This window comes from Cryptomeria japonica, chromosome 10 (genome assembly GCF_030272615.1).
Source record: "Cryptomeria japonica chromosome 10, Sugi_1.0, whole genome shotgun sequence".
Lineage (NCBI taxonomy): Eukaryota > Viridiplantae > Streptophyta > Pinopsida > Cupressales > Cupressaceae > Cryptomeria > Cryptomeria japonica.
The window spans coordinates 25,699,564-25,713,916 of record NC_081414.1 but is presented as its reverse complement, the minus strand read 5'-3'; the positions used below and the strand labels follow the sequence as shown (position 1 = coordinate 25,713,916).

The window sequence follows — 14,353 nt, the reverse complement described above, 5'->3', positions numbered from 1 at the left end:
TGTGAAATTGGTCAAAGGGCAGTGAATTGGCAGTTTGAGTCTGACGGTGTTTTTGATTTGAAGGATATGATTTCTTGAATCTATTTGCTGGCAGGATGAGTAGAAAAGCATTGGAATGATAATTTTTCCCATGCATGAACCCCGCCAAGAAAGGTATTTTTCATTATAAATACAGCTGGGTGGTGTCTTCAATTGGTAGAAAGAACAGAAAATTCATTATCTTCTCAGAAGGTTTTGAAATGGTGAAAATGATTCGAGGGCCTCTCCAAGCATGATTCGAGGGCCCGACTTGGTTTATGTCCTTGTGGCAGTGTAAAACCCCACCGTGTGCATTCTGGGGAACCAACACTAAGCAAATAAACAAATGAAAACACACATGCTCTCAGAGCATTGTGCAGAAGAAGATATGGAGAACAAAGATTAAAAGATTGATTGCAAATGATGTGAAAAAACATAAAAAATTGCAAGAGAATGCAAAACTATGAAAAAGCAGGAGTGCAAGAATGCGAGAATGTGAAAATGTGTGAATGTGTGAATGTTTGAGAAATGAGAGGGAGCAAGATTTAAATAGATGTCCTCAAGGTGGATTAAGTACTGGGATGAATGTGGGATAAAAGAATAGTGTAGAAATGTAAATGTTTATCCCACATTGACTAAGTGGATGTGGTTGATGAAAGTGAAAGAGGATAAATAAGAAGAAGTTGTGATATGAGAGGGATTAGGAAATGGATTGTTGTTATATGGAGCCTAATCAGACTCGAAGGTTAAATTTTCCCTACTTCTATCGGCACGATTTCCCCCCATATTTTTTGATGGGGGTTTGGGGGTAGCGCCCCCAAGTGGGGTCAAGGGGCAGGGTTAGGGTTTTCTATAAAGAATTTTATAGCATTTTGCAGCGGTATTGAGTTGCAAGGGATTGCTGGTTGTAATCGGTTTTTGATTTACTGGATAATAATATTGGACTCTCTGTTTGGTGGATGTCGCTGTTGATTGTAATTAGGTAGGAGCGGCGGATTCCAATTGCCTTAGGCAACATTGGAATCCGCCCAAAGGGCTGGCCCCCCCTTCAACGTGTAGGGTTGGGCCCTCTCTCACGGCACTCCCTAAATCCTCACGTCACTTAAGGAAACGTGCTCCCATATATAGGGCCGACCCTATTCTAATGTAAAAGCCGACTTAACTAATCTTTCACCTCATATAAATAAAGGGCAACTTCACATCATTCATCACTCAATATAAATCTTTTCATGCGAATTATACATCTGCTTAATGCGAAATCTGGAAGATTGAAGAAGGAACATATGCGAATCATATCTGCCATTGAAGGTGCTTAAATCAAGTGCAATACCATCATAAAGGAGTGCAAATTGCTCCAGATTCAAGGTGCCAAGGTTGCAGACCTGTTTCAAGCAAAAGTGCAGACTTAAGATGCACTAAAAGTGCAGATCTAGTGCAAACAAGAGTACGGACCTGACTGCTGGTTGGTGTGCTAAAGGGGCAGACCTAATGCTTATGAAAGTGCAGACTTGTTTCAGCCCTAAGAGTGAACATCTCAGACCTCTTCAAGTACTTGAGATAAGTGTTGTAATCAGAATATTGAATATAAGCTATAATCAGATATGAGGATCTTTTCTGGCTGGTTTTTTCCTCCTAGGAGGTTTTCCCAGGGTAATTGTGTTTTGTTCATTTCTATGTTATGTCTAAATCTAGAAATCTCTAAATTTTACAGCAAACAATCTAGTTAGAAACTAAATTCTGATTTCTGAGTTTTATATTAATCTGAAAGTATAAAATCAACAGTAGCCCTCGATTGGGTGAACCACGTTAAATATTGTCTCTTTGCTGTTATTATTTTTGTGTTTTTTAATTCCCGTGTTTAATATTTATCTGCATATAATTGATATTTTCTAGATGCAATTCCTAACATGGATATAATGAAATAATATAATATATGGAAAAATGGATTTAATGGAATAATGATATGAAATGATGTGAAAGATATATTATTATGAAATAGAATAATAAGGAATTAATAAATAAAATAATGGATCCACATGAATTAATTAATATAGAGATTAAGGTTATCAAGAGGACAATTTTATGTGTCTACAGGTGGATACACAGTTGGTTATTTGAAAAAGGTTAAATCCTTAAGAAAGTTTAGAAAATCAAGAAAGCATGAGAGAGATTCAGCTGCCCCCTGTGGGCAAGGTCCAGTCAATTATATGTAACTATGGTTTGTAATGTTAATGAAGAAGCTCCAGTATTGTGTTAACCATGGTATTTATTGTTATTGTTCAGTTTCTGTTATTGTGCAAATGCTGTTAATCTGCAGGTTGCATGATAAATCTCCATAGCAAAATTCCAGCATTGAGTTTCCAAATCTAATAGCACTTTGCCAAGACTGGGCTTTGAAATTGTTGTCGTTGGCAAGCCAATGGGAGTGTTCCAATGTTTGATCATTCAGGTCACAATTGCATTAGAGGGTATATTTGGTCAACGATCAGTTCCATCGTAGGGACCCAACAGCATTTTTGCCATGGATGTAATTATTTGGTGTTGCAGTGGGGATATAGAGAGTTGCAGGTATAGGTTGTTTGAGCTTCAAAAAGTAACTTTGGTACAACAGGAGTTTTCTCATATGAAATAAATGCACAAGAAAAGCAAGTTGAATATAGTTTTGGTGATATGGTATTAAGAGGCCTTCAAAAGCTTTTTCTGGACTAAATCTGGTATGCACAGCAAAGTAGGGATTACATGCAATAAAGGTCAAACTGTAGAGGCCTGTGTGCAAAAGTGAAGGGAAAAAATTGTAGGAGCAAATGACTATATGCACGCCAAGAATAGTGCATAGAAAAGAAGGGATGCATGCTATGGAGTATTTCGAGCATGAAAAGAACTAGAATGATGCATGGTCAATGGGAGTGGCAATGATGGCATTGCTGCAAAAAGTGTGCATATAAGACAGATTATGTAAACACAAACACTGTGTGTAGAAATTTGACTCGGGTGAAGCACATACCCAAATCTGTCCACTTATGCACACATGTAACTTGTACAAAGCAGCACAGTGCTAGTGATACAATGACAAGTGCTCTGATTGCATAAGATTCTTGGTCGATATGATAATGTTAGCAGGATAATGTAGCAGTACATAATAAGGTAAAGCTTTGCCCCATAAAAATAAGACGAATCAAAGCCAGGTATCCAAGCACAATGAGTATTATGTGCATAATGAGTGATGGAACAAATACACAAGGCACAAGCACTTCCTTAATTTGTAATCCTTAGTATGTGCCCACATTGCGCAGAAGGCATAGCTGATATATTTTGGATTTGCACAAAGAACATATAGCATGAGCAAAATAGAGCAATGATACACAAATACTTGCAAATATATATGAGACAGTAGCTATCATTTTGGTATTGCTAAATGCCTTGTACATTGTTTTGGGCATAGATGAGAAACTCAGACTTGACAATAACTCAATAAACCCAAAAAATTTAAAAACTCGAGGAAAAACTGTGCAAAAACTCAGTAAATTTATCAAGCATTTGAACAATGAAAATACATTATTTTTAAAAATATTCTTCAAAACACACATTACTAATTTCAATCATATATAAATCAAAATTAGAGTTTAATGCATTGTCGTGTTTGATTGCTTTTTGCAGTTTCGGGTTTTCAACTTTCATTGTCATGTAGCATGTTTGATTCCTGTGCAAAGTTCCTTGCCTCCAATAAAGTTTGTGCCTAGTGCTAAATCAAAAATTTGGTTAGTAGCTTCTAAGTTCTATTCACATTTTTCCATAAAAATGTGATTAATTCAATATTTCCAGATGATGTAAAAGAATCATTTTTCCATGCCATTGCTTGGTCTGATGAGTTTTACTGTGGTGGATTCCTATTATCTTTTTAAATTGGCAGGTTGCATGGAATAGGGAATCCACCACAGTAAAACTTTCAACACAACCTGCCAATTGAATAAGATAATACTCTAATTGAATGGAAACGGAATCCACCACAAAAAAAATTCCCAGGTTCAAGCAAATGCAATTTCCTTGAAAGGATGAACATAATATTTCTCTTAAAGAATAGACCCAAAAGATAGAATCCAAAAATCAATGCAGTGTGACAGTTTGACAATGTTATGGCATTCTTCATGAAAAACTCCTATCCAAATTTTAGCTTTTAATCAATGTGAGGTCTTTGTGTCATGCCTCCATACACACAAACAGATCACAGCTTTATAAATAAAACCTAGGCAATAAAAAAATATAATATAAAAGCATTTACTTGTAAGAGGTTCACCCAGATTAAAAGAATTAAAATGACAGTAATTTATTTAAAGGGCTGAATGAGATTGATTATTAGCAGCAACTATTAAATAGTACGTAAATTAAATTGGGCTTACTGACCTGGATTATTGGCAGCAAATAATATGTACATTAAATTAAAAGGCAGTGCTCAAGGAGTGCAACTCTTGGAGGGAATCTTATTTGAGGTGGGTGAGAAAAAGGTTGTAAAAATAATTACAAATGATGCAACAAATTATGTTGTTACATGTCGACTAAGTTACCGGGTTCTTTGCCTAGACCCCCCAGGTCCTGGTCCTGGGTCGGTTCTCCTTGGGTCCGGCCAAGGTCCTGCAAATGCCCTGTGGGTTCTTCCCTGTCGAACCCAGAAGAACACAGGAAGAATTTTAAAGCCTTTCGCAAAACCTAGGAAGAATTTGATGCAAAAGTGAAAAATTTTTACTTTTTTAAATCTTTTTTAGTGACGAAGAATTTGGCACGCATTTTTTAAAAGCATATTCGACCCCCCCCCAACCCTAATTTGATGACTTAAAACACTAAAAAGGTAAAAGCTACTTCATTTTTGCACAATAGAATGAAAAACATAACTACTTTGCTCCACTGTTGAACTTCGTTTTTTGCTTGTCATTCCTCAAGGAGAGTTGACGATTGATTGTTGCTTGTTCCTAGCTGGTTCTTCTAATCTACCACGGCATATGGAGGATGATGATGATATTTTTGATGACCCATATGATATTTGATCAATAATTATTTTTGAAGTTCTTTGAACTATAACATTAATATGGTGGTGTATTTACTATTTTGCTATGTTATTTGACTATTAGCATAGTGGTGTATTTTGAACTTAACTACTGCTGCATATATGTATATAATTTTTTGTACTAATTGTAGCATCCTAAAATTGCACCCTTTGCAATTTTCACCGCATTTGGGGCCCTCGCTTTAATTTTCTCATTCTCACACTTGATCTGGACCCATTTATGCCTCTGCCATGCAATAAACTTCATATTTTCACTTTGAGCTTTGCGGGGACCCTTACCCTGGCCCAATTTGGGGTAGGACCAAGGCGTGGCGCCTTGGTCCTCATTGGGACCAGGGCACTACACCCTGGTCCTCCCTAATTGGGGCCCATTGAACCCTAGGCCCCATCCAAAATTTAAGGAGGTTTTCCCCTCTCATTTGAGTATAAGATCATAACAAGGGAAGGCAAGGAGAACTATAGTCAAGCAATCAAGCATTGAAACATTCATCATCAAGCATCTCTAGAGGTCTTCAAGGTTGCATACTCTTCATCTATCCATTGTGGAGCAACTTTACATCATTCATTTGCAAGCATGTGTGTGTTAGGGTTTTGTCATGTTCATGCCATTTCATACAACATATGTGATTACATTCAAGAAGCAAAGCATCGTCATCATTCATTGCAGATCTAAAGGTATACATTTCCATTATTTATTTCAAGCATTTGCAATATTTCATTCAAGGTTGACTCCTCAACCAGGGTTTGACTTAGGCAAATCCCTATTCCCAACCTTTCCCCCTTCGTTCTATGTCGGAAACAGGTGTGCAGCTGTAATTCTGGAATTAAGTTTTATTTCCAGAGGCGGAAAAACCCATTTTAACGTGCGAAAAATTCGGAGGACCAAGAGACAACACCACGGTCCCTGCTTTTTCGGGGCATTTTCGCAAGGCAAATCCGAATTAGCTCATATTACTCAGATCCAAGTGCACGACTGAATCCCGAACTTGTAGCTCAATATTTTCTTAGTTTTGTCTTCAATTTCAGCACTTAACCCTAAATCAGCATTTCAACTTGCAAAAGAGGGACACATCATAATCAATCAATCCATTTAGTATTCAGTCCTTATCTAATTTGTGATTGAATCTAGTGGATTTTTCCCCTCTTTTGAATGTAAAGGAAATCTCCCCGGAGCGAAAATTGATTTGGTGATTTCTCTTTCTATGTTGCAAATTACCAAATCAAATTTTCCCCTTTACACTAATGAACCCAGAACCCCAAAAAAAAAATTTGTCGAACCCACTAACCCAAATCTTGATCCTGAACCCGAACCCGAACCGGGATCAGCAACTTAGCATGTACACTTCTCATAAATTGGCAGCCATCCTTATTTGGATCGCTTCCATTGCTCATTGTCTTGACTTCATTTTAGAGCATCTTGGCAAAAAATTGTGAATCTAATCATGTAAGAACTATAGTGAATTGTTGTGACGTTTTCACACATTGCCCCATTGCAAATGGGGACCCCCTTGTTTTTGCTTTTTAGGGTTGTGTCTTAGCATCTTAGGGTTTTGTCTCCGGTCTCTAGCCTCTACAAAAGAGCCAAGTTTTGTGAAATTTGGAGGAGTCATCGAAATCAACGAAGAAAAATGGTCAAATGGACATTTTGATGTTTCTAGGTCTGATTTTCAATTCTAGATTCATTATCAAACATGAATTTCATAATTTCCTAGTTATTCTACCTCTGTTTTTTGTTTCTCAGACCATACTCAATTTGATTCCAAGTCTGATTTTCAAAGTTTAATCAGAAAATCAGAGTTATTGTTCGAAATATGTCAAGTTGACACCATATATGTCCCTCCATGTTTTCAGGTAGTAGATGTCAGCTCAGGATGAGATTTCCAGAAAAGTGCCAATGAAACAAGGAATCAGTTGGAAAGATGATTCCACAACGCATGGAAGGACAACATTCACGCTTCAAAGTGGAATCCAAGGATCAAGGGAACGAAAGAAGAAGGATTTACACTTCATCAAGACATTCAAGAAGATTAAGTCATCAGAGGATGAAAGGCTCTACATCCACCTTGGATTTCTTTAGAAAATCCAAAACACAAAAGATCCCACACCAAGGAGCGATAAGTTTAAGACACGATGAAAATGAAGAAAATTTTCTAATCATCTTGAATTTCCTTTGGAAATCCAAGAGTAAGGGTCGATACAAGGAGGCGATCTTGGTTGAAGAACATTGCAACATGAGGTCAAGAATGAAAAATTGATTACTCAAAATAATCGGATCGATTATTCAACGATATACAACCGTATATAAAGAGTTTACAAGACGACGTTCTAAATTAAGAACTAGTCATTTTAAGTGAAAACTAAAACGCTAAAAAAGCTTAAAATATTAAATAATATAAAGCTAACTATGCATCTTTAATAAAGAAGCAATAGTTTCACTTAATGCACTAAAAAAGCTAAATAAATCAACTTAAAAGCTAAATAGCTAGATAAGTCGACAACAAAGATGATCACTAAGAATAGACGATGACCATTATAGAATAGATATTAATATTATTTTAACACCCTCCCTAATGGTCATCGTTCTCAATACCCTATAGGATACACTGCAGGTGTTTTGATCACAAATGCAAAGAATGTAGATGAACAAGAGTACCAAAAGCCATCCAAGCTAATGTAGCACTTTGTTGCTGATTTTGAGGAAAAATCAGCAAACCCTTTTGCAGAAGAATACTGAGCACTGTTTGCTATAGCAACTCCAAAACAGACTGCAAGATACCACGGTTGCAAATGTTCGCCCTAGCAGTGAGACCCAAAACTGACTGCAACAAAGCATGATTTTTGAGGAAAAAAACCGTCAAACCCTAAGAACTTCCGAAATCACAAAATCCCACGCGAACTTCACGAATTACAGATGATTTTTGAGGAAAAAAACCGTCAAACCCTAAGAACTTCCGGAATCACAAAATCCCACACGAACTTCACGAATTACAGATGATTTTTGAGGAAAAAAACCGTCAAACCCTAAGAACTTCCGGAATCACAAAATCCCACGCGAACTTCATGAATTACAGATGATTTTTGAGGAGAAAACCAACAAACAATTTTTGAAGAGATCGGGAAACTTCAGATCAACACTAGTAGATGAGATATTGGGCGTATCAATGAAATGCTCGATGGATCTAGGAAGGCTTTTCAGCGTGATCACTACCATATCCTCTTCCACCATGGTACAGCCTATGGCTTCCAACTGGTCACGGACGTCCTTGCTCTTCGTAAGATGTTCCTAGATAGATGACTTCTCATCCATCATGATAGAAAACAACATATTCTTCAGAAAGAAATCTCGACTCTTGTCGGACGTTTCATGAAGATCCTTTAAGAGATCCCAAATCTCTTTACCTGTTTTACCTAAAGGCACCTGAGGGAGTTGATTTTCTATGACGCACAACTTGATAAGCATGACAACCTCTCGAGTGCACTCATCAAATTTATCCTGGTTTGCACCTGATGTTGAAGGACAAGTAGCCTTGCCTAAAACAATCTGATCATGGCCAATGATATTCAAACATCGTTAACATGCACTGTTTCCAGGTGTTGTAGTTGAGGTCGTTGAACTTCTAACTGTGTTCCAACATGATGTTGGTCAAAGATGCCATCACGGAAATTGAGGTTGAGCGAGGTCAACCTTGTGTAAGTAGGAGAAAGAAGAATCAAATTAAAAAATCAGAATAGAAACAGCTACAAAAAAATCTGAAACCCTGGAGTGGAATGGAATGCGGGGCACGAATCCCAATGCAAATGACGAAATTTGCTGAAGACCCTAGATGGCAGAAAAATAATCAGCAAAAACAGATGGACTGGCACATATCCCAAGGTTCATAAATGCTAGCACAAAACCCAAGATGAAATACTGAGAAAACCCAGAAAACCAAATCGTGAACAAACCTGAAACCTGAAATTTGTCTGAGAATAAAATCAGAAAAAAATAATTAGAAAATAAGGCACTGGCAGTGAAAACCCTAGGCGCTGGAAAAGACTCGGAAACTAAATTTTTTAGAAAACCCTACTCGAATTTTCAGAAAAAAAACTCAGTATTCCCATGGAAAAAAAACTTTTGAAAACTAATCTCACTAAAAAAATTCCACTTGGGAAATTTTTAGAATTATAAAGCTAAAAGCTAAAAAAGCTTAAAATATTAAATAAAGCTTAAAAAGCTAAATAATATAAAGCTAACTATGCGTCTTTAATAAAGAAGCAATAGTTTCACTTAACGCACTAAAAAAGCTAAATAAGTCGACTAAAAAGCTAAATAGCTAGATAAGTCGACAACTAAGATGACCACTAAGAATAGAAGATGACCGTTAAAGAAAAGATATTAATATTATTTTAACAAAGAACTCGAGGCAAGAATCCAAGTCCAAGGCAAGGAATTTCATGATCCAAGAAGGAAGATAGTTTTAATCAAAGTTAGAAACTTGATTATCAAGAGATATTGCCTAAGGTATCGACACTTCTTCATGATGGGGAATCAATTCTGCAAGGCAAGCTAAGGTGGCATCCTAGTCGTCAATCAACCGATCAGACATGTCAAGGTGCAATGAACCAGACTCAACAAGTGGAAGATACTAAATGTTAGGTCCCGGAGACAACTGAGAGGGGGGGGTGAATCAGTTGTCAACTAATTTTAAACCAAAAGATAACTTAACCAACTTAATGCTTAATACCGGTAAACCAATTAAGTATGCCGGTAGACAGTTTTAACAGTTAATAGCTATACCAGTAAAGATTAATGCATGAAATATAAACACAAAGTCATCCACAACATATGACACCAATATTTGTACGTGGAAATCCTGTAAGGGGAAAAACCACGGTCGGAAACCTTACCCACAATCAGATGATACTACTGCAGATAGTAAGTGTACATAAATGGGATCTGCACATGCAGAAAGGCCAACAGCCTAGAGCTCACTGCTCAATCACAAAATGGGAGTCACACTGACTACAGTTGGATGGTTAAATTCAATAAGAATGTACTACACAAAATAGCATCTTCATATGCTGGATTCAGTACTGGTGTAATGTTGATATGCTTTCACAAAAACCTAACTTCACCTTCAAATGATGTCTTCGTGTTTAGCTCTGCTTAATCTTGCATATACCTTCACACAATTCTTTTTCACATTCCCACATTCGATCTTACAATTAAGATCTTACATTTATACCATAACCTAAGACCAATTTTAGTAGGTCGGCTCTAATAGATATTACAATAAAAACATTTTACAAACAATATAATGTCTGATGCAATAACTGATTGAACATGTCGACTTAATGCATTTACAACACAATAATTAATCATTTCCATAGCGTGCCATACTGATCTGGAAAAGATAAACCTGTCGGTGTAACCCTAGGTAACCCTGGACCTATTTGTCGGTAAAAGCAAATATGCAAATATGAATATACCAATGAACAAAACTCCAGGACAAGATGTCCAAAAGACGTCTTCAACATTACCAAGTGTCTTCCATATAATTTCGAGTGTCGGTGATCATTATATCCTGCCGGTGAACCATATACCAGTGACTGTGCAATAATTACTTGCTTGTCGGTGAATGCTTCTGGATCTCCAAGGTGCTAGTGTCTTAGTAGGTGTTGACATCAATGACAAAACCATACCAAAATACCAACACTAAATGGCTCCTATTTTCTCATTGGTTATCCAAAGTGTTGTAATTTTTCCATTGGCCGAAAAGTGTTTTTTGCACGTAACCCTAATTAGGGTTTCATCTATTAATCTTGGCCATTGATCTTGGATCAATCTAGGTCATTGCTTTGTAATGGGGTGCCTATATAAACCACCCTCCTCTCATTTGTAAAGAGGGGAGATTTCTAAGAAATTGTTGTAGTGATACTTCTTAAGTGCAAAGATATATTCATTGTTCAACTATTGATGAATACTTGTCTACTTTTGCACGTTAGCATGGTTCTTTTGCTCTCAATAGAATAGATTTCATTTCCAAGTGGTTAGATTGAATTAAGGATTTGATAAAATTGCTCAAAGTGAAATAATGTGTTCATACTTTTGATAATTGGATGATTTTCAGTTATCGTGCAAAGTTAGCCTAAACCAGTAAATGAAAATTAAATTCTATTGCTTTATTCATTGTTCAAGATGTTGGTCAATAGTATTGATATGAAAATCTTTTAAATTCCTTCGAAGATTGCACCTTTCTTGTGTAGTTGTTGAATTTGGCGAAACAAGAATTGTTTTCGGATTCCACTTTTGCAATTTTCGTCTCCAAAGTTCATAGGATTAGCTTAAGATTAGAAGTAGCTTCCTAAACCCTCATCCTTTTGCCTTCTTTTTCAAGTCTTAGTAGAAGTAGGATTGAATAGGAACTCATTGCAAAATTATTCCAAAAAAGATAAAAGTTACAAGTGTCGACAATCAACAAAATCCTTTGATTGATTCACTCTTCAAACAATTGTGTAAGTCCCCCTTGAGATTACCAACATATCACAACGAACCAACTGAGCCTATCTGCATGAATTTAGAACCATTGAGTCACCTTTGTGATCACATAATCTGTCTGTTTAGCACATAAAATATTTTGATCAAGAGAGAATAGGATATCTCTAGGTATTTTATTCTCAGTTGTGCGTGCATAAAAAAAAACACCAACATGAATATACTTGCAAATGTGTATATATATATATAAACACACACACACACACACATATACATATACCTACATACAAACAAGGAGTTGGCTCAACCTAGAATAATCTACTTTGCAACAAACTTTATCACATTTTTATATTTACTTCAATCAAAGGATGCTTTGAAGCACATGTTTGTTAGTAAAGAGTGCTCTACATCATCATATGCTAAGTTCAATGCAAGGGTTCATGTGGTTGATCAGTTTTTTTAATGAGCATAACTTCTATCTTTCAACCAAGGAGATCATCGAGGTTAGATCATATTTGATATTTCCATTTTTATGTTTAATTTGTATTTCCATTCTATTTGTTTATCTTTGTCCACATACATTTATATTAATGTTTAACAATAAATGCAATTCACAAATCCTTTAGTTGTTTTGTTTTGAGTTACTAATGAGGAGAAGCCCATAATGGGCTATATATATGAAGGCATGGATCAATTTATACTAGGAGTGAAGATAACCATTGTCTTGTATAAGACATCATGACTAATCAACGATGGCACCTTCAACTACACAAGCCCCTACATATAGCTGCTTATTTCTAAAATCCAAAATTCCAATTTTAATATCACCATTTGTCACATTTTTATATTCTTTTTTGAAAATAAAATAACAAAAAATGCATACTTAAATCTTTGGAATTAACGACGATTTTTCCCAATTATATTGTCTAACAAACTTGTTTTAAATTTCTCCTCACTAAACTCAAACACAAAAAAGAACCTTGTGACTCAGGTTCAAACCACCTTTCAACATCTACTAATACTTGCGCTAAAGCTTTTTGCACATTTTAGCATTTTGATTTTTAGGATTGTAACAATTCATATTACCTTTTTAAAGTAGCATTCCACATCAATTTGAATAAAGAACTCCTCAGTCTTCTGAAAACTAACACAAATGATTCCTAAATTGACAATCTAGTAGAATTTTCTTAAAAACAAATAAAATTCAAGCATTTGTACATTACTAATTTTGAAATGATGCAAACTATTTTACTCTTTAGTCAAAAGAAGTATATTTCATACTTACTGCTTTACATAAAGTAAATTATAAAGCAAAATGAAACTAAACCAATGATTCCTGTATGTGTGTTCTACCTTTATAGCAAAGAGATCCCCAGTAGTCCTCTTTTTGGCCAGAAACACTCGTCCAAAGGCCCCTCGACTTATAGGTTTTAAAATCTCAAAATCATCTATTGAAGTTCTGTCTTTGGAAGCATAATGGATAGGACTTGCTCGCAAACTCCGAACCACATCATCATCCATTGGACCTTCTTCATCCAAAATGCCGCCAGATGTTTCCAGCTTCTCCTCTTCTGATTCCATCAGTTCACAGACATGCAAATACTTCTCACTGTTTTCAAACCAGGTAATAGAGAATTGTTAACATGTTTTACAATAATCATTAAAAAATATATGCCTAATACCATATAACAGTTGTGCATTATAGGTCAGAGCATCAAAGCATTCTATAAGGATGCAATGTATATGTCACTGTAGAAACTCTTATATGTATCCTAATTTTCTAAACATCATATATTCACCAATGGGCAGTATATTCAAAATCTCAGCTGTAATATGTGTCTGAAGAAATTCTAGCATGTATCCTAAGGTTCAAAATATCAATTTATACTCATGCCATATTAAAATTCTGAGGTAAAGATACCATAAAAAATGGTGCATTTTCTTGACAAAGGCCACAATAAATCAATATATCCTATTGAATTTCTATCCCTAATTTCCTTCAATGTTACATTAGTATTTTAACACTTACCGAAGCAACTTTTCTATACGCTTCCCAAAAGTGTCTACTGCAAGAGCTTCAGCCTTACTTTGCTGAAGGACATCGCGGAGATCCTCTAAACATGAAACTAAATACTCTAATACTCCTCCTTCATTGATTTGTGCATTTGCTACACAGCGAGCAATATCAATGAGTTCATTTATCTGCATCACAAGTTAAGCAACATAAGACCATAAAGAGAAAGAAGCACCACTCCAAACACATCCAAAAATGGATTCAACTAGCATTCAATAGAGATATTTAAAATTTTCATATTCACTTCATTGCACAACTTTCAGGATTAATTTCTTCCTCTAGTTTTAAAACGGTACAGTTTTTAGTTAAACCTAATAAAAAGAAAACTTTCCTTCTTTAGCATTGGCTGAAGAAACCTAGTGCAGCGGGATGTTCTGAAATCAAAACAAAAAATTTAGGACTAAAAACTAACCATAAGGGTTAGGTACAATTTTAAAAACAATATCAAATTATTGCTAGTTTCACTTCAACTAATAGCTACAACTCCCAAATAATGCTTGGGATTGTAGAAATCCAAATGATAAACAGACCTGTTTCAAAAAGAAATTTCAAATAGAAGTTTCTACAATAGTAGCTGACTCGTGTAAGTGCAGGCCTCAAATTGTGCTAATGGTTAACCTTCCAAAGTTGTTGTGTCCATCCATCCAACAAAAACACACATTATTGTGGACATAAAAAACATTGATGCATTTCAAACCTATACATGTATGGATATGAGCTAGTTTTA

The 14,353-nt window shown here is 35.7% G+C and overlaps 1 protein-coding gene across 3 annotated transcripts in view; it reads right to left on the bottom strand.

Moving 5' to 3' along the window:
• Positions 1-14,353, bottom strand: part of LOC131044292 (probable serine/threonine protein kinase IREH1) — a 51,016-nt gene that overhangs the window by 11,649 nt on the left and 25,014 nt on the right. For all 3 annotated transcript variants that reach the window (XM_057977591.2, XM_057977589.2, XM_057977590.2), the window contains 2 exons: positions 13,582-13,754; positions 12,906-13,161 (listed from right to left, as the gene is read on the bottom strand). In XM_057977591.2, the coding sequence (XP_057833574.2) occupies positions 12,906-13,161; positions 13,582-13,754 (429 nt within the window). The remainder of the gene's footprint in view (positions 1-12,905; positions 13,162-13,581; positions 13,755-14,353) is intronic.